The following is a 27,181-nucleotide window of genomic DNA, read 5'->3' as shown; positions in this document are numbered from 1 at the left end:
GTGTCTTGGTCAAGGAACAGCACAGCACCTGTGCTGTACTCAAACTAGCGATCCTTTGGTCATGTAGCCCTGCATCCTACCACAAGGCCACTGTGCTTAGTAAAACCCTGATTCCAAACAGTTGGACCAAAGTTTTTTATGATCTAAGGAAAAACATAAAGAACTAGTTTCACTTTCTGACCAGCCTTGATGAAGACTTTCAGGGTCTGCACAAACATTTGTAAGTCCTTATGGATCAGTTTATGTCATAATATGTTATATTCAAAAAGAAACTTTGTCAACATAAAAGAACAGGCCCTACTCTGTCAACGGTTTCTTCATCTAAAGCAGGGTTTCCATTACTTCAGCTAGCTAAATATCTCTGGCTATCTTTTTTTCTGATCCAATGTGCCCAGCATAAGTTTTTCGTTTTGTAATTCTCAAACAAATTGGTATAATTAGTCTATGAGGTTTCTATGGGATAACTTGAGATTCCTTTAGGCAGATCAAACTCAAAACTTTGAAAGTGCTTGCATAGTGATGGAATGTGCAGTGGTCTCACTTTTTAGCCCACCATCATCAGATGGTGGGCTATTCAAATCGCCCTGCGTCCGTGGTCCGTCGTCCGTCCCTCCGTCCGTCCGTCCGTCCGTCCCTCCGTCCGTCCGTAAACAATTCTTGTTATCGCTAATCCTCCGAAAGTACTGAAGGGATCTTTCTCAAATTTCATATGTGGGTTCCCCTTGGTGCCTAGTTATGCATATTGCATTTTGAGACCAATCGGAAAACAACATGGCCGACAGGCAGCCATCTTGGATTTTGACAATTGAAGTTTGTTATCGCTATTTCTGAGAAAGTACTGAAGGGATCTTTCTCAAATTTCATATGTAGGCTCCCCTTGGTGCCTAGTTATGCATATTGCATTTTGAGACCAATCGGAAAACAACATGGCCGACAGGCAGCCATCTTGGATTTTGACAATTGAAGTTTGTTATCGCTATTTCTGAGAAAGTACTGAAGGGATCTTTCTCAAATTTCATATGTAGGCTCCCCTTGGTGCCTAGTTATGCATATTGCATTTTGAGACCAATCGGAAAACAACATGGCCGACAGGCAGCCATCTTGGATTTTGACAATTGAAGTTTGTTATCGCTATTTCTGAGAAAGTACTGAAGGGATCTTTCTCAAATTTCATATGTAGGTTCCACTTGGTGCCTAGTTATGCATATTGCATTTTGAGACCAATCGGAAAACAACATGGCCGACAGGCAGCCATCTTGGATTTTGACAATTGAAGTTTGTTATCGCTATTTCTGAGAAAGTACTGAAGGGATCTTTCTCAAATTTCATATGTAGGCTCCCCTTGGTGCCTAGTTATGCATATTGCATTTTGAGACCAATCGGAAAACAACATGGCCGACAGGCAGCCATCTTGGATTTTGACAATTGAAGTTTGTTATCGCTATTTCTGAGAAAGTACTGAAGGGATCTTTCTCAAATTTCATATGTAGGCTCCCCTTGGTGCCTAGTTATGCATATTGCATTTTGAGACCAATCGGAAAACAACATGGCCGACAGGCAGCCATCTTGGATTTTGATAATAGAAGTTTGTTATCGCTATTTTTCAGAAAGTACTGAAGGGATCTTTCTCAAATTTCATATGTAGGTTCCACTTGGTGCCTAGTTATGCATATTGCATTTTGAGACCAATCGGAAAACAACATGGCCGACAGGCAGCCATCTTGGATTTTGATAATTGAAGTTTGTTATCGCTATTTCTGAAAAAGTACTGAAGGGATCTTTCTCAGATTTCATATGTAGGCTCCCCTTGGTACTTAGTTATGCATATTGCATTTTGAGACCAATCGGAAGACAACATGGCCGACAGGCAGCCATCTTGTATTTTGATAATTGAAGTTTGTTATTGCTATTTCTGAGAAAGTACTGAAGGGATCTTTCTCAGATTTCATATGTAGGCTCCCCTTGGTACTTAGTTATGCATATTGCATTTTGAGACCAATCGGAAGACAACATGGCCGACAGGCAGCCATCTTGGATTTTGATAATTGAAGTTTGTTATCGCTATTTCTGAGAAAGTACTGAAGGGATCTTTCTCAAATTTCATATGTAGGCTCCCCTTGGTGCCTAGTTATGCATATTGCTTTTTGAGACCAATCGGAAGACAACATGGCCGACAGGCAGCCATCTTGGATTTTGACAATTTAAGATTGTTATCGCTATTTCTGAGAAAGTACTGAAGAGATCTTTCTCAAATTTTATATGTAGGTTCCCCTTGGTGCCTAGTTATGCATATTGCATTTTGAGACCAATCGGAAAACAACATGGCCGACAGGCAGCCATCTTGGATTTTGACAATTGAAGTTTGTTATCGCTATTTCTCAGAAATTGCTGAAGGGATCTTTCTGAAATTTCATTTGTAGGTTGCCCTCTGTGCCTAGTTATGCATATTGGATTTTGAGACCAGTCAGAAAACAACCTGCCTGACAGGCAGCCATCTTGTATTTTGACAATTGAAGTTTGTTATCGCTATTTTACAGAAGGTACTGAAGGGATCTTTCTGAAAATTTCATATGTAGGTTCCCCTTGGTCCCTGGTGTTGCATTTTGGGACCAATCCGAAAACAACAGACAGCCATTATCGCCAAATCTTAAATTTTATATATAGGTTACCCTTGTTTGAAAAGTCCTAGAGGGCTGTTTCTGAATTTACACAGATTAGTAAGATTTAGAGGAAGGGAAAAGTAGAGAAAAGATCAATCTGACATGGAACCTATAAAGAGCATTCAATGGTGGGCGCCAAGATCCCTCTGGGATCTCTTGTTACAATACACAGGCACTTGTCAAATTCTTGTTCTACATAATTCCTCAATAAATGACAGCTTTATCAAATGTAACTGATCATAAGCCTACTATCATAAGATGGCGATCTGTTAGAATCTCTCTTTGTCTGTAGTCCATCCATAAACAATTTTTGTTACTGCTATTTCTACGACAATAAGAAAGTACTTTACGAATCCTTCTCAAATTTAAAGAATTTGTCTCGAGTGACCTGATAATTAAACAAGAGGCCCATGGGGCCTGTATCGCTCACCTGGTTGGATTTGACCAAATGTCAAAATAATGTTCATGTTCAATTGTTAACCTCAAACAATGCTATTTATGGTTATAGCATGGGGATCCCAACTGCTTTAAAGAAATAATGAAGTCCAGACTCTCTGAGTTTACAACATGCATTTATAACTTACCTCTATTTCCCCATTAGGCCCCGCCCCTTTGGCCCCTTGGGGGTCAGAGTCACCATTTATGCAAAATCTATTCCCCATCCCCAAAGGATGTTTCTGACCAAATTGGGCTCAAATCCATTCATAACTTTATGACTAGTAGCGATTTAAAGGAATTGCCTCAATTTCCCCTATTGGGCCCCACCCCTCAGGCCCCTTGGGGGTCAGAGTCACCATTTATGCAAAATCTGTTCCCCTTCCCCCAAAGGATGTTTCTGACCAAATTGGGTTCAAATCCATTCATAACTTTATGACAAGTAGCAATTTGAAGGAATTACCTCTATTTCCCCATTAGGCCCCGCCCCTTTGGCCCCTTGGGGGTCAGAGTAACCATTTATGCAAAATCTGTTCCCCTTCCCCAAAGGATGTTTCTGACCAAATTGGGTTCAAATCCATTCATAACTTTATGACTAGTAGCGATTTGAAGGAATTACCTCTATTTCCCCATTAGGCCCCGCCCCTTTGGCCCCTTGGGGGTCAGAGTCACCATTTATGCAAAATCTGTTCCCCTTCCCCAAAGGATGTTTCTGACCAAATTGGGTTCAAATCCATTCATAACTTTATGACTAGTAGCGATTTAAAGGAATTGCCTTAATTTCCCCTATTGGGCCCTGCCCCTCAGGCCCCTTGGGGGTCAGAGTCACCATTTATGCAAAATCTGTTCCCCTTCCCCAAAAGGATGTTTCTGACCAAATTGGGTTCAAATCCATTCATAACTTTATGACTAGTAGCAATTTGAAGGAATTACCTCTATTTCCCCATTAGGCCCCGCCCCTTTGGCCCCTTGGGGGTCAGAGTAACCATTTATGCAAAATCTGTTCCCCTTCCCCAAAGGATGTTTCTGACCAAATTGGGTTCAAATCCATTCATAACTTTATGACTAGTAGCGATTTGAAGGAATTACCTCTTTTTCCCCATTAGGCCCCGCCCCTTTGGCCCCTTGGGGGTCAGAGTAACCATTTATGCAAAATCTGTTCCCCTTCCCCAAAGGATGTTTCTGACCAAATTGGGTTCAAATCCATTCATAACTTTATGACTAGTAGCGATTTAAAGGAATTGCCTTAATTTCCCCTATTGGGCCCTGCCCCTCAGGCCCCTTGGGGGTCAGAGTCACCATTTATGCAAAATCTGATCCCCTTCCCCGAAGGATGTTTCTGACCAAATTGGGTTCAAATCCATTCATAACTTTATGACTAGTAGCGATTTGAAGAAATTACCTCTATTTCCCCATTAGGCCCCGCCCCTTTGGCCCCTTGGGGGTCAGAGTCACCATTTATGCAATATCTGTTCCCCTTCCCCAAAGGATGTTTCTGACCAAATTGGGTTCAAATCCATTCATAACTTTATGACTAGTAGCGATTTAAAGGAATTGCCTTAATTTCCCCTATTGGGCCCTGCCCCTCAGGCCCCTTTGGGGTCAAAGTCACCATTTATGCAAAATCTGATCCCCTTCCCCGAAGGATGTTTCTGACCAAATTGGGTTCAAATCCATTCATAACTTTATGACTAGTAGCGATTTGAAGAAATTACCTCTATTTCCCCATTGGGCCCCGCCCCTTTGGCCCCTTGGGGGTCAGAGTCACCATTTATGCAATATCTGTTCCCCTTCCCCAAAGGATGTTTCTGACCAAATTGGGTTCAAATCCATTCATAACTTTATGACTAGAAGCGATTTAAAGGAATTGCCTTAATTTCCCCTATTGGGCCCTGCCCCTCAGGCCCCTTTGGGGTCAAAGTCACCATTTATGCAAAATCTGATCCCCTTCCCCGAAGGATGTTTCTGACCAAATTGGGTTCAAATCCATTCATAACTTTATGACAAGTAGCGATTTGAAGGAATGACCTCTATTTCCCCATTAGGCCCGGCCCCTTTTGCCCCTTGGGGGTCAGAGTAACCATTTATGCAAAATCTGTTCCCCTTCCCCAAAGGATGTTTCTGACCAAATCGGGTTCAAATCCATTCATAACTTTATGACTAGTAGCGATTTGAAGGAATTACCTCTATTTCCCCATTAGGCCCCGCCCCTTTGGCCCCTTGGGGGTCAGAGTCACCATTTATGCAAAATCTGTTCCCCTTCCCCAAAGGATGTTTCTGACCAAATTGGGTTCAAATCCATTCATAACTTTATGACTAGTAGCGATTTAAAGGAATTGCCTCAATTTCCCCTATTGGGCCCCGCCCCTCAGGCCCCTTGGGGGTCAGAGTCACCATTTATGCAAAATCTGATCCCCTTCTGCCAAGGATGTTTCTGACCAAATTTGGTCAAAATCCAATAAGAACTTTATGACTAGTAGCAATTTGAAGCAAATGTTGACGGACGGACGGACGACGGACGACGGACGCTGCACCATGGCATAAGCTCACCGGACCTTCGGTCCAGGTGAGCTAAAAACAACTTCACAAAATATCATGGTTTTTTCCACCTGTTATTGGTGGTAAAATTCTTTTATTTCTGACTGGTTAAAAGACATGTTATATATCAATCTATACCAAATATACATTATGTACAAAGGACTTCATATCACAGATTCTTAGTTATTTACACAGGAACTTGACACAAACTCCCATACCAGTCTGTATATATGTATATTACAAGTGCTGTGAGGTTGGAAATTCCTGTCAAGTCCCTGTGGTTATCTACAACATTTTGGACGGATTCCATATTTAAGACAAGATGACTTATTAAATATATATATACTAAAGTATATATCTTTACATTAAAAATACTATTCTGTATTTCCACTCTTTCTTTCATTCTAAAAGACTAGTCAAATTATTACATTGGGCAACAAAGTACATAGCACTTATTCAAAAGCAACAAAATAATTAATAACACACATATACATTTTCAATGATGCATGGTATATATCCTTCACTAACCATCAGGATTATTCATTGAAAGACCTGGTATGATACATAAAAATACATTTAAGATTCAAACTTTGAGCTACAAAACCTCATCATACTGTCAACATTTCGAAAGAATAATGTAAATAAAAAAAATCTTAATAATTTATTTAACATTCAAATTTATTCTTGGGATATTTTAAAACTAAAAATTGAAAACAATAAATATTGCATGTTTTGATAATAAAATTTCTATGATGTATAATATATGTCCTCAACAAAACTATTGTGGACATACATTGTACTAATCAGATACCTCGTTACACTACGATATGTAGTGTAATATAATAAGATATCTTATTTTTAATTAGACTGATCTTGTACATCACAGAAATGAAATGCTCATTAAGATAAAACAGTTTTGTTGTGGACACTTATTACACTGCACCTTCTATACTTAACACTGACTAACTGTTAATATCACAAGAACTTACAAAATTGGACGGGTTTCATTTTTCTGGACGGACGAAATATATATACTGATTTTCTTTACACGTATTTTGTATAAAAACCAACATATCAATGATATATGCATTGGGGAAAAGGAAAGTACATATATATATATATATCTTGGTTATAAACTCAGGGAAATGGACGATACACGTATACCAATGGTTTATAATTGAGAGAAAAAGAAAGTTTATCAATGGTTTTCAACTGAAATACAAAATAGTCACCTAAAGATACATATATCTTGTACTTGATAATGTCAGGTAATTGCATCAACTAAGCAGTCTAAATAAAATAGAAGAAAAATAAATAAAGTCAATGGTATAACACAAGAAATATTACTTGACTAAATAGGGTGTTGTGAATTTGGTATGTGAAATGTGAAGAACAATTCGTACAACTTCACCTTTCACATACCATATTCTCTGCAAATAACACTTTTCCCCTATAAGCCCCCTCCCCTCTCTAGTAAAGAAATTGAAATAATATATAAAAGCCCCTCCTATCATGAAAAAAATTCAAAATAAGTCCTATTACTTACATATTATATGACAATTGTAGAGACTTGATTAAGTTTGGTGATCAAAGCTAGACTCATAACATAGATTTTGTTATCTTAATAAGCGCCCCGCTGTTACCATATTTTAAGCGCCCTTGCATGGTGTCATTCACAGTGAATATAGTAAGTGTATGAACAGGTGATATGCAAAATGACAGAAATAGAAGTTTATAAACATCTTGCTGACATTCAGAATAAGGCGAGTTATGTAAGATTTCCTCAATTTATTTTCAAGTATAATCCCAAGGTTTTCAGGTAGATGATCATATTTGTGAATAAAAAACCCATTACATTGACATAAATTATGATAAATCATTGTAATTTACATATTTTGTTTACCATCCCATAACCTGTACTACAATCACACAAATCTAAATTTTCTTTGCAACAACTGGACAATTTCTGTCTCTAATCCGATTAAACATAAATTTGATGATATATAACACAATTTTGACATAAAAATATTGCAATGTCATGCTATGAGCTATCTGATGTAATTTTAGGAAGTAATCACCGATATACTGAACCAAAAGCTCAGAATCATGAAACCTATAAACCACTTTTTAATATGATTGTAACATACATATGCCAATGTTGAGCTTGGTCAATTTCAATAAATTTCTATGAACTAAATATGTAAATCTTGTTAATGACACACTGTACTTAACAGAAGAAACAAATACTCTTGAGACCTTACATGTAAACTATTAGTAGCCAACTCAGATTGAATTTTATAATCCTGACAGAACAATGACTGACTAAAGTCAGTGATAATCAACCCAGCAGTAAGGAAGAGTCACGTAGGCCGTAAACTGGTAAATCATTTCGACTGAATTTTGTTAATAATTTTGTTCTTTATTAATTTTTTCTTTCTTAAACTAATTGGAACACTTCAGATATAAATTTAAATAACATTCAATTTGTGAACTTGATAGAATTGAAATTTTTGCTGTTGACCTATTTAAGAAAATCTTATTTGCAAGGAGATTAATTCATAAATTTACGCCCACCACCAATGTCCTCTCAATTCAAATAAAACTTACCAAGATAATTTGCCAAATAATAATTAATGAACATTTACAGCCAATTTAAACCAGACAGGATTGCATCATGTACAAAATGTTTGAATAAAAATAATCCCCTTATTTTCTGTGAGTTGTATGTAGAACCCAACATAGGTTCTGTGTGGAGTTTAACTATGGCTTTAACATGTATGTTTACATGGACATTAAAGTCGATGCATGTGCTGGCTCTAGCTCTCTGGCTCAACTAATACAGAGTTCAGACTTTCAACTCATACAGTGTTATTTTCACAATTTCATCAGGATAAAACTTTTCTCGTATAGATGTAAAATTGAATTGGACCAGGTCTATTACTAGCTCATTACACAGGATAGTTAATGAAAGGAGTGTTTGTCTTGTTTAAATTTGAATCTTCAAGCAGTTTCAGAATTGAATTTTTTTGTTGTGCATGTTAAATTTGCAGTAGAGTCCTACTATGAAATTTAAAGCTTTATAATAAAACTGTTGTGAAAATAACCAAATATACAGTAACTCAACAAAATTAATGTAGTGATTGACATTTGAACTTATGTAGACCACTACAATACAATCCATACACCATTACACAGAATGTTGGCATCACACAAAATACAAGACATATAAGAAATGATATTATGTACAGATGAACAAAAGTATTACACACTTGCAGCATAAATTAACTCTCATTCTCACTCTCCATTACAGACAGGCTCTACTAGATGATCAGCATTCTGACCATTTAACAGTCCAGCTAGCACAGTTAAGATGAATCCTTGGAACCCTAATATTCCTTGTTCAGTACCAACCGAGCATTGATTGGTCAAAGATTCTGTTCATATCCCCAAATAGTGCCTAGGGTGTCTAGCAATAAGGAATTTTAAACCTTGCAAAATTTACAAATAAATAATACCCTTTTTAGACATCTTTTTCAAGTGAGTTATTTATAATTAAGGATGTGAATTTTCATTTAAAAAGCAATTATAGTTGAATACCATATTTAAATGAAATTAGTAATATAAAGTGAAGATGCATTTATTGAGTTCAGAATTGTTAATATGCGAATATAACATAATGAATTTGACATGTGTATTTTAAAACTGTACAGGATTTCCTTTTTTGAGATTAACAAATGAATGAAAATTTGATATAATTTCAAATTTATAGGAAAATTATGTTTCAGGACAAATATTCCTTGAATTAGAAATCTTCAAAAAATATGTTAGGTGAACTTTGAAACGGCTGCTGCTTACAATGTTGATCTGTTGCAATTAAAGAGTTCATATTCTCATGGTCCTGCAGATGGCTCTTCATGCTGTTTGTGTGAGGCATCTCAGGAAGGGCCCTGCCTCTGTATATGTGGCCCCTTCAGAGGAGTCTTACCAGTATGGCCCTGCAGCTGTACACGGAAGCCCTACAGAGGTGTAGCATGGCCCTGCAGCTGTACATGTGGCCCGTCGCCTGTACCTATAAGACACTGATACTGTTACATGGAAGATTAGGTGATGATTGAGTTCTGTCACCTGGGTCCAGACCTGATAGAAGCCTGTGACCCGTACATGCTTGACCTAGTCCTCTGGTTCATATTTTGATGATGAGCTATTTCCCCTTCCAGCTCAACAAGTTCTTGTTTTAGCTTTTCATTCATTGAACGCACTGATTCTGTGGGATAGAAAAGAACAATTTTATTACAGTTCATTGATAATAAATTTTTAACATCTGTTGTGTTTATTTGATGATTTCTGAAGGAATTTCCAAATACTGATCATATTTATGCAGCTATAAACCTATATATGCCTAGAAATATGCCTACCCAGATTTGTTGCAGTTCAGCAAAAATGCTACCAATATCTCTGCAATAAGCTTTCAATAATTTCTTTTGTGGCTCTGGCAAGTACTATAATAATGTATTGTAAGACAAATTGAGTGGAGTATTTATTAACTGATCTCAACATACTTTTGATGACAGTAATGAAACACTTTATAACCGAGATAATCAAGGAGGTGATCCCCGACACTGAACAAGCCATGATGGCAGATTTGAGCTTTTTTATTGAGACAGAAATTCTCAATGACTTACATCTCCCCAGTTTTTTAAGATATTTTGTAAGGAAATATTTTTAGTGTTCAAAATTATAATCATGATTTCCTGTACAAAATCTACTCACCTGTATTCGATAATTGGGAAGTAGCTCGGCTATCCATCCTAGCAGGTGATTCTGTAAAGGGAGATAATGAGGAAAATCATTACAAATTGTTAACCAAAATCAGGCCAATGAAAACAGATTTCAGTCTTTACCACAATGTCTGTATTTGTAACTTTTTTCCCCCTGTAATCAGTGTTTTCAATAAATTTCTTAAGTCTTGCCTCTTGAATAGAACACACTAACCAAAAATGTTTCATTTATTTCAAATTAATACTTAATAATAACTAATTTCATTAACTGCATGTAAATAGACAATTTTCTTCTACATGTATTAACTTTTATTGTCTCCTCTTCCATTTTTAATTACTAACTTGATTAACCACATTTTATCTAACTTGTTACAATAAAAATGAGAATGATTATGATAGTTAGAATCCTACATATCTATCAGGCACTTCACATATTCTAATGAAAATATAGATAATAGTCTTGATACCAACTTACTGAATTCTACAAGTATTTTCTAGTCCTATAGTATACATGGGGACAATTATACAGATATCAATAACATTATAGTTGCTGTCATAGATAAAATTTGCATGGTGTTTTTTTTTTATAAATGTATAATGAATATACCTCGTATTTGCGACTCTTCATGTAACACACCAACACTTAAATCAGGGAATGATTTCATGCACTGTACTTAAATGAGGTTTCTGGACTAAAGGACAGTAGACATAGAACTTTTCTACAGGATATGAAGAGATAGGATCATGGAGTCTGAAGGAAGGGTGAGAGTCTGAGTGAAAGAAAGTGTAGAATAATTACGAGGGAAGAAGGAAACAGGATGAAAAAGAAAGGCATAATGGATATTGGTTTAAACATATTTATTTGCCTTTAAATGGTTCATAATTATAGTGACAAATAGGATTTGGGCACAAGTTCTCGATATTGGAAGAACAATATAGAAAATTGAAAAAAGAAGGATAAAGGATATTGGGGGAAAAGTAGAATAAATGATATTGGACATGAAAGGAAATGAGGGTATATTGAAGGCTTGGTTTGGTCTAGTATTGTTATACATTCTATTAAAACAATAAAGTTATTAAAGGGCAGTAATTTTAAACAAGATGAAACATGGAATATGGAAACTGGATGAGATGCAGAAAGAATGAAGGGATAAACGATACTCATGTCGGACAGGAGGCTGTATACTGGAGATATGGAAGAGAGACAGGATACTGAGAATAGAAGGGAGACGGGATACTGGAGATGGAAGGGAGACAGGATACTGGAGATGGAAGGGAGACGGGATACTGGAGTAGAAGGGAGACAGGATACTGGAGATGGAAGAGAGACAGGATACTGGAGATGGAAGGGAGACAGGATACTGGAGTAGAATGGAGACAGGATACTGGAGATGGAAGGGAGACAGGATACTGGAGATGGAAGAGAGACAGGATACTGGAGATGGAAGGGAGACAGGATACTGGAGTAGAATGAGACAGGATACTGGAGTAGAAGGGAGACAGAATACTGGAGATGGAAGGGAGACAGGATACTGGAGATGGAAGGGAGATGGGATACTGAGAATAGAAGGGAGATGGGATACTGGAGTAGAAGGGAGACAGGATACTGGAGATCGAAGGGAGACAGGATACTGGAGATGGAAGGGAGATGGGATACTGGAGATGGAAGGGAGACAGGATACTGGAGATAGAAGGGAGACAGGTTACTGGAGATGGAAGGGAGATGGGATACTGGAGTAGAAGGGAGACAGGATACTGGAGTAGAAGGGAGACAGGATACTGGAGATGGAAGGGAGACAGGATACTGGAGATGGAAGGGAGACAGGATACTGGAGATGGAAGGGAGATGGGATACTGGAGTAGAAGGGAGACAGAATACTGGAGATGGAAGGGAGACAGGATACTGGAGATGGAAGGGGGATGGGATACTGAGAATAGAAGGGAGATGGGATACTGGAGTTGAAGGGAGACAGGATACTGGAGATCGAAGGGAGACAGGATACTGGAGATGGAAGGGAGATGAGATACTGGAGTAGAAGGGAGACAGGATACTGAGAATAGAAGGGAGATGGGATACTGGAGTAGAAGGGAGACAGGATACTGGAGTAGAAGGAAGACAGGATAATGGAGATCGAAGGGAGACTGGATACTGGAGATGGAAGGGAGACGGGATACTGAGAATGGAAGGGAGACAGGATACTGGAGATGGGAGACAGGCTACTGGAGATGGAAGGGAGACAGGATACTGGAGATGGGAGACGGGTTACTGGAGATGGAAGGGATACAGGATACTGGAGATGGAAGGGAGACTGGATACTGGAGATGGAAGGGAGATGGGATACTGGAGATGGAAGGGAGACAGGATTTTGTAGATGGGAGATACAGTTTTAGGAAACTGGAGGGGAAATAGTAGATTGGAGTTTGAAGGCATACGTAGACTGGAGATGGAAAGGAGACAGGATACTGGAGATGGGAGACAGGTTACTGGAGATGGAAGGGAGACAGGATACTGGAGATGGAAGAGAGACAGGATACTGGAGATGGAAGAGAGACAGGATGCTGGAGATGGGAGATACAGTTTTAGGAAACTGGAGGGGAAATAGTAGATTGGAGTTTGAAGGCATACGTAGACTTGAGATGGGAAGAGACAGGATAGATGGAGATGGATGGGAGACAGGATACTGGAGAAATCAAGGATTAGGACATTTTATGTATAAATTAATTATAAAAGGGTCTGGGAGATAGAAACTTACCATGGGACCATATACAAATAAAACACATGCAGACACAAAGAATAACAACTAATGTTACAGTGTTACAACTACACATTCTAACTGTTATACTACAGCACAATATATAACACATGCTACAACACAGAAAGTTTGCTAAATGAGCTAGAATTTAATGTTATAATTCTTTGAAAAATGCATAAGAACAACTACAAGACAGATGTACTGACAAACTGAAAACTAACAGGTTATAGACATCTAAATATATATATATAAAAAAAAAATTCTGAAAAATAAATAGATAATTTATTTGTTGGTTTGTTTAGATGAGACTCATCGTGTTAAGTCATAATTGTTATTGTGCATATATTAAAATATAATTAAAAAATAAATAGAAAATTCACAATTAATGACATTGCAGTTTTGCTTTCTGACAACATCTGGTGAACATTTGACAATATCTTTTATGTGCATTTTCTAACAAGAGTTACCTCCCCTTGGTGGTAGGTTGTGTCAGGAAACATTCTTTTTCGAGCATTTTTTGCCTGTTACAGAATTGTTCTTTGAATGTGCGTAAACTGTTAGCAACAACTGTATATCAATATATTTGAGTTTTTTACACTTATTACATTAAATCTTTTAATATTAGATTGAAGTTGAAACCAATTTTCTGAAACTTCACTAAACATGCAATTACACACATACTAAAATTGCTAATGATTACTGTCCTTGCAGCAATAGATAAAAATTGTTTAAAAACTAAGAAGTATCCATTTTAAAATGGACTACTTGTGAAAAAATTTCAAACACTACTATATTCATTTTTATATAATCTAGATTTTAATTATTTCATTTTCTTAATGTTTCTTTTTAAGGAAGATTTTTTTCATAATTAAGTGTTTTTTCGAGAACTTAGCCAATTAGTTAAAATTAAACATTGTTATTTGTACTAGATTACGAGACACAAAGTACCTAAGTAACACTTGTACTAAGTAGTCACTAGTTAACAATGGAAAAGTAAAAAAAAAAATTAAATCTAGATGATCTGGTATACTGCTATCATCTAAAAGTGGAAACAGCAGTATCTTCGCCAGCATATTAAATGTAGCTTAGGGTATCCGATGAAGTAGAAAAATATGATCAGCTATAATTCAGACTGAATCTAGAAATCTACCTCGTATATTATATCTGTCTTGTTAATCACTGTTAATGTTAACGAAAAGTTAATTCAGCAAGAAAGGGAGACATTGTGGGAAGAACGGGTAGGCTGAGGAAAAGATAAAAATCAATGTCAACTAAATGTTTGGTATAAGCACCATTCAGTAGGCACATCTAACCACTTACATCGCGGTGACATATCAGTCGACTGAAACAACCTTAACTCAGGCAGACTGGCATTCTTTGTTCTATTCCATTCTTTCATTTGATTACGTTTAGTATGAATATACATATAACTCTTTGTCCCTGAACCACTGCTTTCCCATGATCCTGATGGTGGAAGGATTTTCACACGATCATATTAGTATATCAAGTTAAAAAAAAAAGAAATTCAATATCTAAACTATAGATTATAAATAGCATTGCAAAAAAGCATTAAATTTTCTGGCATCAAGCTTGAAAGGCAGGGGCAGAAAAGTAAATGTTATTGAATTGAAAAACTTTTTAAAAATCTAATGTATAATTGTATATATTTTACGAATATATGTATGATATACATGACATTATATATAAATAAAGATAGAGAAGACAAAAGGAACTCCAAAACAAGAGATTTTGAATTAAATAACATATATGTAGAGGACCAAATACTGTAGACTACCTGGTACTTATATTTTGTAACCATATAATTTCTTGGACTGTCCGATTGTGAGAACGTTAACCTTCATTTTTCAGAGGATGTTTTATATCGTTGTATCTTTAGTCTCTAGTTTTGAGAGGATCCATAATTCCTGGTTAGAATTTAGCGATCTACAGAATTTGAGACTCCAGTTTTCAGGCTTTTAGCTCTCAACAATATATGTTTGAATACCCTTCAAAGTATAGGTCATCTACAGTTGTGTATCCTATCCTCTGCATTATCAGGTGTGCAGAATTCTCAGAGAAAAAGAAAATCTCAAAATTGCATCCTTACAGATACCCTCTTACTTATATATGGCACTTGTTGTTAGACACACTTATTTAAATGTGCATGTTAATGTTCCATCACCCGCAAAAAACAAGTCTCCATGATAACGCTCCTTACCTTGTCTGATTGGTCCATTTGCCATGTGCTGCTGAGGCATGCTGGGAGGTGGGTGATCATAAGCAGGTCCACCATTTTGGTGATCAGGAGGTCTAAAATAATTGATTCATTATTATCTAAGTTGACCTTTTTCAATATAAAATCTCAGGTACTTCTATGTCATGAAATCTTTAATATATTCTTTTTAAAAGAATTATAAATGTTGGCAATTTATTTTTGATTCAATTCCTGTTTTGGCTACATTGGTGTTATCCATGAAATTAAAAGTTAAGGTTAACTACTACACAGGGGTGTACAATTCCACTAGCCCGACGCCCGGGGCTAGTAGATTTCAGGTCAGGGCTAGCTGCTTTATGGCACTGACTAGCCCGTGGGCTAGTGAAAATTTCTTCTTCATAAATCTGCATGAAAAGTCAAATTGCTTCTGTACCAAAATTTTCGCTAATAAATCTACATTAAAAGCCAGTTTGTTTCTGTATACAGTTCTGACAGTTGTAAACATGGTATAACTGGTCAAGTTAATAAAAAGTTTCAACCACAGGTGGTTGACATCGGTTCAACACATTTCTCAAACGTAAATAATATCTTCATCTAGGTCTATCAAATGCTTAGGTATGCCATTGATAGTATTCAAGCGCACGATTGATCCAGATGCAAACACGAGTGACCCAGATGCAAACATGGTCTGCCGACATCTCAGTATAGTTACAGAGATAATTAAGATAGGAATTTAATTGTGAAGTGACAGTTAGTGATCATATCACATTTATTATTGGGATATATAGATCTTATTATCAGTTGAGTTAATCTTCCTGTTAAAATTGAAATTAGATCGTTGGTGCCGCTATATGTACAGGTCTGTTTTGACAGATGTTATATTCAAAAACAGGCGTGATGACACTAAATTTCTTAAGCTGTTGGTTTCTAAATAAAGTAGGAGAATCTTGTAGATGTATATTTGACAGATGTTCACAACATTTTCATCTGAAAAACTCTACTTAACATTGTTATAAATTAAAATTTGAACTTTACTTGAATTGTCATAATAATTTCCTATGATTATGATTAAAAGTTAAAATGATATTGATTTCATTGATATTGGCACCTTTAGTTCCAATCCAATACAATTTGCTAGCTATAAGTTATCCCTCAGGAAATGAGATGGAGAACAAAAATATCTAGAAAGTAGTGGATCAGAAGAATGAATTCAACTTCAAGTTCACTGACATGAAACCAGAACTTTTTTTATAGTAGTGATTGAGTTGGTAATGGGTTGGTTTGTTGAAACTAGCAGCTTTAGATTTAAAAAAAAAAAATTATTCCCTCTCATTTAATTTAGATTGAAGTATATTTCAGTTTAACTATTCAAAATACAATATTGACATGTCGTTGTATAGGTACATGTAACCGTCAGAAAGTTTTAACTCTTATCTACAACCAGTAAAATATAATCGATATTTTTATACTCTTAATTGTTTTGAAGTGTGCAAACTTATTTTACTGTACAGTTAATATCTTTCACAATAGTTATGACTATTTTCACAAACAGACCATATAACATTCTGAGCAATATTAAAATTATTGAATTCTTTGTTAAATGGCAAGATTCTGATCAATTATGTTGAGGAAAAGGTACATTTCGGAAAACAATATTTAAATGGAAAACATATATTGAAAAATATCAAAAGTGCAGGGCTAGTAGAATTTTCATCAGGGCTAGTGGAAAAAATAAGCTACTAGCCCTTGGGCTAGTGGAAATTTTTTAGAATTGTACACCCCTGCTACAAGACAAGAGGCCCATGGGCCTTAACGGTCACCTGAGATTTGAAATATTTCAGTAAATTTAATTGACACTTTTCGACCTATAAGTCTAAGGGGTCAGTCAGGGCCAACATGTGCATATCATTAAGTAGTCATCCAATGCTGATAATATTAACAAATTTAGAATGAATTCCAAAAGAAATAAAAAATGTGATTTCCCACAACTATTATAATAGTAAAGTTTATCAATGGGACAAACGTGAGATCCCAGGACCAGGAAATTCACAATTATGGTAAAGCACCTTAAGACCCTTCCATCTATGAAGAGTATTTAATTCTACCTTATTTGGGTCTTTTAGAAGAAGACTTTTGAAATTTCAGTTAATTTGACCCTTTTTGGCCCCGCCCATCTGCCCCTGGGGGTCAATCAGGGCCAACATGTACATACCATCAAACTGTCATCCCATGCTGATAATGTGAACCAAGTTAGAATGAATTCCAACAGAAATCCAACAAATAATAGTCAAAAATGTGATTTCCCTGTATTAACTATATAGTAAAGTTTATCCCCTCCCCAGGTGCAAAGGTGAGACCCCAGGGTCATGAAATTCACAATTTTGTTAAAGCCCCTTAAGACCCTTCCTACTATGAAGAGTGCTTGATTCCACCATATCTGAGAGTAGAGAAGAAGATTTTTGAAATTTCAGTCAATTTGACCCTTTTTGGCCCCACCCATCAGCCCCTGGGGGGTCAATCAGGGCCAACATGTGCATACCAACAAACTGTCATCCTTAGCTGATAATGTTAACCAAGTTAGAATGAATTTAAATAGAAATCGAACAAATAATAGTCAAAAATGTGATTTCCCTATATAAACTATATTAAGTTTACCCCCTCCCCAGGGACAAACGTGAGACCCCAGGGTCATGAAATTCACAATTTTGGTAAAGCTCCTTAAGACCCTTCCTACTAAGAATAGTGCTTGATTCCACCATATCTGAGAGTAGAGAAGAAGATTTTGAAGTTTTAGTCAATTTGACCCATTTTGGCCCCGCCCCTCAGGCCCCTGGGGGATGGGGACCATATAATTCACAATTTTAGTTGACCTTTAGCCATAGAAGCTCCCTGTCAAATTTCATTAAATTTGGTTCAGTGGTTTTGGAGAAGAAGTTGAAAATGTAAATTGTTTACGGACGCACGACGGACAATGCACAACGACAGAAAAAAGGCAATTAGAATAGGTCACTTGAGACTTTGTCTCCGGTGACCTAAAAAAACACAGACCTTTGTGACATTTATAATGAAAACCAAATGGTAGTACGTTTCATGTTTGAATGAAACTCTAGTGACCATTATCAATGTTAAAAAGAAACTTTTTAATCTTTAAAAGTATTGTAATTTTGGTGAGTAAACCTGAATAAGTTTTATTCATAGCTCACTATAGGAAACAGATATTTACTCACATTTGAGCTGGTCTCATGATGGGTTCTGCGAGTCTGTGAGGGGGTCGTCGAGGCTTGCTGTTATTGGGTGGAGGAGGGGGAGGAGGACCCTTGCCCCTTGCGGTTCCATTAGGACTCGGTGCCACAGCATATTGCTCTTGTGACTGAAAATATAAAATCAAATCATGTAACATCAGTGTTATAGGAAACGGGGCAAGTTGAAGTTTAGGCAAATGGTTTTGTATGCATAAAGTTTCGATAAATTTTAATATAGAAAAAAGTGATTTTGTAAAATAATTATTAAATCAGATAATGATTCCACATAATCACTAGAGTGACCAGGATGGACATTGGCTACTGAAAACACTCTGTGTGACTAAAGATGTTAGCAGATAAATCTAACACTAATAGCTAGGTTATTGTTGACATGTAAGAATGTGCTTCTTGTGAAAATACAAGCCACATATGACTTACTGGGTAGCGTCCTTGTTGACCAATAGGAAAAGGCTGACCACTGGGTTGAGGCGAGCGGTACTGTAAAGCTGGTGACTGGCGAGGGGACTGAACCTGTGAGGGGGCGTTGGAAGACGGCTGGCTGTAGGGGTCAATTGGTGGACGTCGCCAGGCAGTAGGACCAATTAACCTAGAAAATAAATAGGTCAGAATAAGCATTGCATATAAAAAATAAAAAAAGGAAGAAAAATAATGAATATTTTTTACTAGGAATAAACACCTTCATGTCGACCAAATTTAAAGAAATTACTATTTCTAAATGTTACTGATTATAAAATATACAATCATATATAAATGCATGCAAAGATATCATTTATTTATATAATGCATTACTGGATATACCATATATTAAGACACCATCACACTTTTAGTCTTTACATAAATGGTTGTTATATTCACAGCATATTTCAGGAATGCCAACCATGGAAGTCGTTTTACCTTATTATAATAATATCCAATTTAGTACAATCCCTGAATGGATATAGGCCTTAATTTAAAATCATTGACTAGGGACTGATAATCCATCTCTAGATAATCAATTATGATACTAAACCTTCCTCCAAATTAATTAGTACAAAATATTAAACATTCTTCCCATGAAAAAACTGTTCCAAACCATATAAACATATATGATGTTACAACAAAACTCTGTTTTTATCTACATACATACTAAAATTAATTGCTATATTAAAATGGAAGAACCTCATTATTATTTGGTAGCCACAGTAGCCTGTACTGTTACCATAGCAACTCTACAGGAGAATTATATCATACACATAGTAGTGTTTAAGCATTTTCTTCTGCGTAGCAATGTAATTAGCAGTACTCTGGTTCCCTCCATTTTAGTATTCATGTACTATCAAAAGTAACTGTGATATTATTATTTTCAAATGATATCAGCAAAGTCAGATTTTTTTCCATTCATCTGTTATTGAAAATACAAACAACGTGTGATAAGCATATATAGCTATTTTAAATAATAATAACAAATAAATTTAAAGAAAAGATTTACCAGAAATCATTTGATTACATAAAGTGACATGCATGTAGTTATATAGGAAACTCTATGGATCTTACACAACCCAACTCTAGCTCCTAGACTTGGTTGAAATTTCTTGGAAAATATTCAACAAATTCATTTAATGCTAAATATTTTTTTCATGGAAATTTAAGGAATCTGACCTAAATTTCACTTTTTTTGTTTGTTTGTTTTTTTTGTAAATTTAATCTAAAATTTTTTTTTTTTGTCAAGAGAAATCAAGTTTTTGTTTCAGAACAAATAAGAAAAAAATGTGTTTCTTTTCCAAAAAATTGGAACCAGAGAGAAATCCTGGAAGAATCCTAGCTTGTTGTGTTTTATGCTGCCTATAGTCCTTTATCTGTTGAGCCAAATTGTTCAAAGCCAGCTTGTTAACTGAACACTGTAACTGAATTGTTATCAGAAGTTATAAATTCATCTTTCTTTTGAGGAATAGAAACAATCATTAGCATACTTGCAAACCTTTGATTTTGTTTTCACAAAATTTTCAAATACATTTTGTAGACCAAAACAACAGACAAAAACCTACCACTCACAGCTGTTTTGACATATATATTAGGGTATGCATCAACAGCTAGCTGTCATATTTTAATTTTTGTCATGGTGCAATGGATTTAAAATGTTCAGCAAAAAGCAAGATTATATGAATTCTGCTGTTGTTTCAACTTTTTAAATTAGCATGAATTCAAAGGTATGATTACAGTTACTGAATTTCAAAATCAAATTTCTTGGCAAGTATGTAGTAGTATTTTTTTCTATTCTATCCTTCAAAATTACATCTTAATGCTTTTTTTCAATGCAAACACATGCACTGTATAAGTTAAACAATGTTGATTTCCACAGAGTAACGAAAACAAGCTATTGTGACTTTGAACAATGGCATGCATGAATTCATTGTTATAAACCTTCTACAAGTACACACCATGTCACAAAAAAACATCAGGCCCAACTTAAGGTCCAAATTACATGCTTTGTCTTTCTTTATTCTAGTTCTTACCCGAAGAAATTGCTGTAAAATTAAAATAACCTTGAAAATTAAACTTGGATCTATGTGTTTAGAATTGAAACTAGAGAATAAATTCTCAAAAAGATATTTTAAATCTTTAGCATTATCTTTTTTTATTTTATATAAGGACATCATTGTATGCTATGCATGTCACTTCTTACATTTTACTTTAGAAGTATCTGTAGATTCTGAATAACACAGTAAATTTCTAATGAATACCAGTCATACCAGTTTCTTCATATTTATGTGATGTCAATACTGAATAAATAACAATAACGGTCGTCTGACTCTAAAAACCCATATACTATTGTAGTATACATTCTCTGTAGCGAGTATAGTGGCACTGTTGGCCATGGTGGCCATCTTGGATTTTGGATCAACCCAAATAACAATACTTGATCAGAACCATCTCAGGATCATTTCTGGTAAGTTTGAGCTGAATCCCACTGGTGAAACTTGAGAAGAAATTTGCTGTTGTTAAGGAAAACAATGATTGAACAATCATGTTACAAAATAGCCACCGTGGCTGCCATGTCAAAGTTTTTACAATGTCGAAAAATAACAACACTTTGTTGGCTCTCCTTCCTTAACATCCTCACAAATTTCCAGCTCAATGGCACCAGTGAAACCGGAAAAGAAGTTTAAAATGTGTTTTTCAAGATGGCTGCCATCTTGGATTTCTGGCCGACCCGATAAATACCAACACTTGGTCAGGACCATCTCCGGATCATTTCTGGTAAGTAAGAGGTGAATCTCACTGGTGGAATTTGAGAAGAAGTTTGAAACAGGTGTTGTTCAGGAAAACCATGATTGCACAATCATGTTACAAAATGGCTGCCATGTGAAAGGTTTTACGAGGCCGAAAAATAACAACACTTTGTTGGCTCCCCTCCCTTAACATCCGCACCAATTTCAAGTTCAATGGCACCAGCAGAACTGGAGAAGAAGTTTAAAATGTGTTTTTCAAGATGGCTGCTATGGTGGCCATCTTGGATTTCAGACCAACGCAAAAAATAACAACCCTTGGTCGGCATCATCTTGGTATCATTCCAAGCAAGTTTCAGCTCAAATAGCACTGGTGGAACTCGAGAAGAAGTTTAAAATATGTTTTTCAAGATGGCGGCTATGGCAGCCATCTTGGATTTCGGATCGGCCCGAGAAATAACAACACTTGGTCGGGATCATTTCAGGCAAGTTTCAGCTCAATAGCACTGGTGGAACTTGAGAAGAAGTTTAAAATGTGTTTTCAAGATGGCGGCTATCGTGGTCATCTTGGATTTCGGACGGACCCGAAAAATAACAACACATGGTCAGGACCATCTCAGGATCATTCCTGGCAAGTTTCAGCTCAATCCTACTGCTGAAACTTAAGTTTTAAATGTGAAAAGTTTATGGATGGTGCACGACGGACGGCGGATGACAGTGGACGAAGCAGGATGGCTATAGGTCATCCTGACCCTTTGGGTCAGATGACCTAAAAACTGGACAGAAAACCCACACTATATTGCCATTATTTGTCCAATTAACTTCTAGCATTAATAAGACATTTTGTAAAACTTTTCCCTTTCTCAATGGTTAATATATCGGATGTTTATCGAAGGATTTGACTAACAAGGGCCCAATGGGCCCAAATCGCTCACCTGCAATGCAGTGATCTTTTCATATATGGATCCTGCAGTTATTTGAAAGCATGCTACAGGACCAATATAATGTCTCTCTGCACTTTGGCTTTTCACTAAAAGTCATTTAAAGATTTAAGCATACTTGATCGACGTGACCTTGAATGAAGGTCAAGGTCATTCATTTGAACAAACTTGGTAGCCCTTCACCCCAGCATGCTACAGACCCAATATCAACTCCCTGGGACTCTTGGTTATTGAGAAGAAGTTGTTTAAAGATTTTAGCCTTTTTGACCCCTGTGACCTTGAATGAAGGTCAAGGTCATTCATTTGAACAAACTTGGTAGCCCTTTACCCCAGCATGCTACAGACCCAATATCAACTCTCTGGGACTCTTGGTTATTGAGAAGAAGTCGTTTAAAGATTTTAGCCTTTTTGACTCCTGTGACCTTGAATGAAAGTCAAGGTCATTCATTTGAACAAACTTGGTAGCCCTTCACCCCAGCATGCTACAGGCCAAATATTAGGTCTCTGGGACTCTTGGTTATTGAGAAGAAGTTGTTTAAAGATTTTAGCCTTTTTGACTCCTGTGACCTTGAATGAAAGTCAAGGTCATTCATTTGAACAAACTTGGGAGCCCTTCACCCCAGCATGCTACAGGCCAAATATTAGGCCTCTGGGACTCTTGGTTATTGAGAAGAAGTCGTTTAAAGATTTTAGCCTTTTTGACTCCTGTGACCTTGAATGACGGTCAAGGTCATTCATTTGAACAAACTTGGTAGCCCTTCACCCCAGCATGCTACAGACCCAATATCAACTCCCTGGGACTCTTGGTTATTGAGAAGAAGTCGTTTAAAGATTTTAGCCTTTTTGACCCCTGTGACCTTGAATGAAAGTCAAGGTCATTCATTTGAACAAACTTGGTAGCCCTTCACCCGAGCATGCTACAGACCCAATATTAACTCCCTGGGACTCTTGGTTATTGAGAAGAAGTCGTTTAAAGATTTTAGCCTTTTTGACTCCTGTGACCTTGAATGAAAGTCAAGGTCATTCATTTGAACAAACTTGGTAGCCCTTCACCCCAGCATGCTACAGACCCAATATCAAGTCCCTGGGACTCTTGGTTATTGAGAAGAAGTCGTTTAAAGATTTTAGCCTTTTTGACTCCTGTGACCTTGAATGAAGGTCAAGGTCATTCATTTGAACAAACTTGGTAGCCCTTCACCCCAGCATGCTACAGACCCAATATCAAGTCCCTGGGTCTTTTGGCTATTTAGAAGAAGTCGTCTAATTTTTTTTTAGCCTTTTTGACTCCTGTGACCTTGAATGAAAGTCAAGGTCATTCATTTGAACAAACTTGGTAGCCCTTTACCCCAGCATGCTACAGACCCAATATCAACTCCCTGGGACTGTTGGTTGTTGAGAAGAAGTCGTTTGAAGATTTTAGCCTTTTTGACTCCTGTGACCTTGAATGAAGGTCAAGGTCATTCATTTGAACAAACTTGGTAGCCCTTCACCCCAGCATGCTACAGGCCCAATATTAGGTCTCTAGGCCTTTTGGTTATTGAGAAGAAGTTGCTTGAATGAAAAGTTGACGCCGGACGGACGACGGACGGACGACGGACGCCGCGCCACGGCATAAGCTCACTTGCCCTTCGGGCAGGTGAGCTAAAAAACGATGTATTGTCATGAAAATTACAAAATTAACCATTATGTCCTTGGTTTTTTTTCTCAAAATATTATTTTTTGCAAAAAAAGGGGGGAAAAAATCCTGGGAAAACGTGTGACCTTGAAAATAACCATTAGTTATGGTCTAAATGAGGATGGTAATCAAGAAGGAAATGAACCAAGAGGCATCATAGTGACAGAGGTTTTAACGTCATTCTTGCATACATTTATTGGAGTTTAAGTGTGTTCATTCATCTACAGTGTGAATATCAGAAGTCAATTCAGGAGGAAAATTAACCTGCTCTGAGGTTAGAGGTCAAGTTTTCTCTGTACCTTTCTAAATCCTCGATCCTCTTCATCATCTTCTCATTGTCTTTGTATAGAAGTTGTTGTTCTCGTCGAATCTTGTCTTTTGTTGCATGTAGATCAGCATTTTCAGTCCTTTAAAAGAAAATTTAAGAAACCTGAATTAAATAGTAAAAAAAATATACTCACTAACTTTCTCTCTTCTTTTATCTAAATACACTTCTTAATTGGTATGCTCTGTTTTTGTACATTCTTTCCAAATATTCAAATTAATTTTTCTTTCCTAATTCATTTAACATACATTTTGAATTAAAAATTGTTAACTTAAAAGCTTGTCAAATTAAATCTACTGAAAATTCATTTGCATTATGATATTATCATAAACATTACCTTAAAGCCTCATTTTCAATCATATATTCCTGTAACATTTCATATAAGCCAGCTTCCTCAGACTTGGGATCCTTCTTAGGCTGGTCACTGCCTGAGATTTGAACAACAACAGATATTCAATAGTGTGAAGCCAATACAGCCAAACCGTGGAACAAGTTATTTGTAGAACTGGAGAAATCTCCATCTACAGTACTAGTGTGACAAATGTTCAAAATGTCAAAATTTACTTAAAGTTATTTGTATTTTCAACTTTTTTCTGTCAATTATCCGGACTTCATTCGAGGGTGGATTTTAATGAAATTTTGTATGTTGAAAAAGAAATATTTACAGCTTTTTCCCATAGTATTCAAGTAATTTACGTTTGTATCTTATTATGTTAAAAGAAATAAAAATTAACTACAAACCAAATTTTCCTTCAAACTCTTACCAAATTTAAAGTAACGTCGAAATGGTGTTGCAAAAATTTTCATGATTCATGCAACAGAAAATAATGCGAAAATGGAATTTCAAACCAATATCTTTCAGCATGTGAAGTTTTGTTAAAATCAGCCTTTTTAACAAACTCATGAAAATTCACTGAAATTTTTGTTTATATGATAACAGTGATTTTAGCGGTCATTATGTAGGGTCAGGATTATTACTGTTAGCCATGAACTGTTAGGAAGCCAACAAACTATGCCACCAGATAACTGTTTTAGGAATACAGGGAAATCTGTGAACTATCAAACAATGAGGTACACGAAAACCATTCAGGTACAACCATGTAATATCGTGAAATTACTACTCCTACATCCTCAGGACGCGAATTAATATGTAACAGAATCTTTATAAAACTTATGCTCTCATACTTTTGTTATTTTCTTGATCCTTCAGAAATTTCTTATATTTCTCATCACTTTCATTCTGCATGGCTGCTTTAGTTTTCTCTGGGAACTCCAACTGTGAATAAAAATACAAATATATATTAAATACAAATAAACAAATAAATTAGAAACTGAAATTATATATTCATATACCAAAACTTATATTCTAAAGAAAGCTTTCCAAAAAATTTCTGTTAAATTTTGGACATTCCAATGTTTGACTAGAATTACTTGCCTGTTGACGCAAATACTGATTTTCATTGCGGAGTATTTTGATCTCTCTCTTCAGACTCATAATCAACTTTTCTCTAGGATCCTGTCATAAAAGAAAAAGAAAGCTATATTCACAATTAACACATATTCAAGTTTTTTTTAATGGTATTACAATAGTATAATTAACAAGAGCATTTAAATACTTAAACAATCTGCTTGTATACCAACAAGACAATGACCTCAGAATAGCTATCATTAACATTCCCTGGCTAGCTAGGAATTTAATTTTCTTCAAGGGAATTCTAAAATAGATTAAAAGAGATTAAAAGATTAAAAGATTATAAAGATTTCAGGAATTTGTCTCCCCCAAATCTCCAAAAATAGTCTCTAAAGTGTAACAGGAGAGGAGTAAATGTAGCGGCCAGACCGGGGTTCAAACCCGGGACCTCTGAACACTAGTTGGTTGCTCTACCAATTGAGCTACCTGGTCACCGACGATGGACCCAGTCCAGTCCCGCTACACACCTCCCTCCTTTTTTCCAGGTCTTCGCCCTCGAAGACACACAAGACCCTTATACCACTACCATGGGTATTTTAGTTGGGCGCCAATTTTGTAACAGGAGAGGAGAAAATGTAGCGGCCAGACCGGGGTTTGAATCTGGACCTCCTAGCACTAGCCGGATGCTCTACCAATTGAGCTACCTGGTCACCAATGATCAACTTAAATGAAGAATTCTTTTTACTTGTAAGAAAGGGTCATGAAACTCACTAGGGGCCACCAGGTTAGAAGTACATCACTTACCATTTTGATTAGTGGTTTAGTTCTGATTTTCTTGGCTCTGCTGGCATATCTCAGTGTGTTCATGGTCTCTGATATATGATGGGATGAGGGGGTGATACAGGCAATCTGGAACAAAATATGAACATAAATTATCATCGATAAATTTGGTCAAAGAATACCTTGTTTGGTTGTTACATG

General features: G+C 36.4%; 1 protein-coding gene across 8 annotated transcripts in view; it reads right to left on the bottom strand.

The window, feature by feature from the left end:
- Nucleotides 1–5,688: 5,688 nt before the first annotated feature.
- Nucleotides 5,689–27,181, bottom strand: part of LOC117332927 (kinesin-like protein KIF12) — a 128,284-nt gene continuing 106,791 nt past the window's right edge. For 7 of the 8 annotated variants that reach the window (XM_033892006.1, XM_033892004.1, XM_033892000.1 and 4 more), the window contains 10 exons: nucleotides 27,005–27,109; nucleotides 26,225–26,305; nucleotides 25,975–26,065; nucleotides 25,127–25,217; nucleotides 24,764–24,871; nucleotides 19,060–19,228; nucleotides 18,607–18,749; nucleotides 15,383–15,474; nucleotides 10,404–10,454; nucleotides 5,689–9,897 (listed from right to left, as the gene is read on the bottom strand). In XM_033892006.1, coding sequence (XP_033747897.1) covers nucleotides 9,755–9,897; nucleotides 10,404–10,454; nucleotides 15,383–15,474; nucleotides 18,607–18,749; nucleotides 19,060–19,228; nucleotides 24,764–24,871; nucleotides 25,127–25,217; nucleotides 25,975–26,065; nucleotides 26,225–26,305; nucleotides 27,005–27,109 — 1,074 coding nt within the window. In that variant the 3' untranslated portion in view covers nucleotides 5,689–9,754. Of the gene's footprint in view, nucleotides 9,898–10,403; nucleotides 10,455–14,484; nucleotides 14,629–15,382; nucleotides 15,475–18,606; nucleotides 18,750–19,059; nucleotides 19,229–24,763; nucleotides 24,872–25,126; nucleotides 25,218–25,974; nucleotides 26,066–26,224; nucleotides 26,306–27,004; nucleotides 27,110–27,181 lie in introns of all 8 variants that reach the window. The other variant, XM_033892003.1, reaches the window with a different exon arrangement.

Source organism: Pecten maximus, chromosome 8 (assembly GCF_902652985.1).
Source record: "Pecten maximus chromosome 8, xPecMax1.1, whole genome shotgun sequence".
Taxonomy (NCBI): domain Eukaryota; kingdom Metazoa; phylum Mollusca; class Bivalvia; order Pectinida; family Pectinidae; genus Pecten; species Pecten maximus.
Note: the sequence above shows the minus strand (reverse complement) of the source record. Positions and strands in the feature narration are given on the sequence as shown.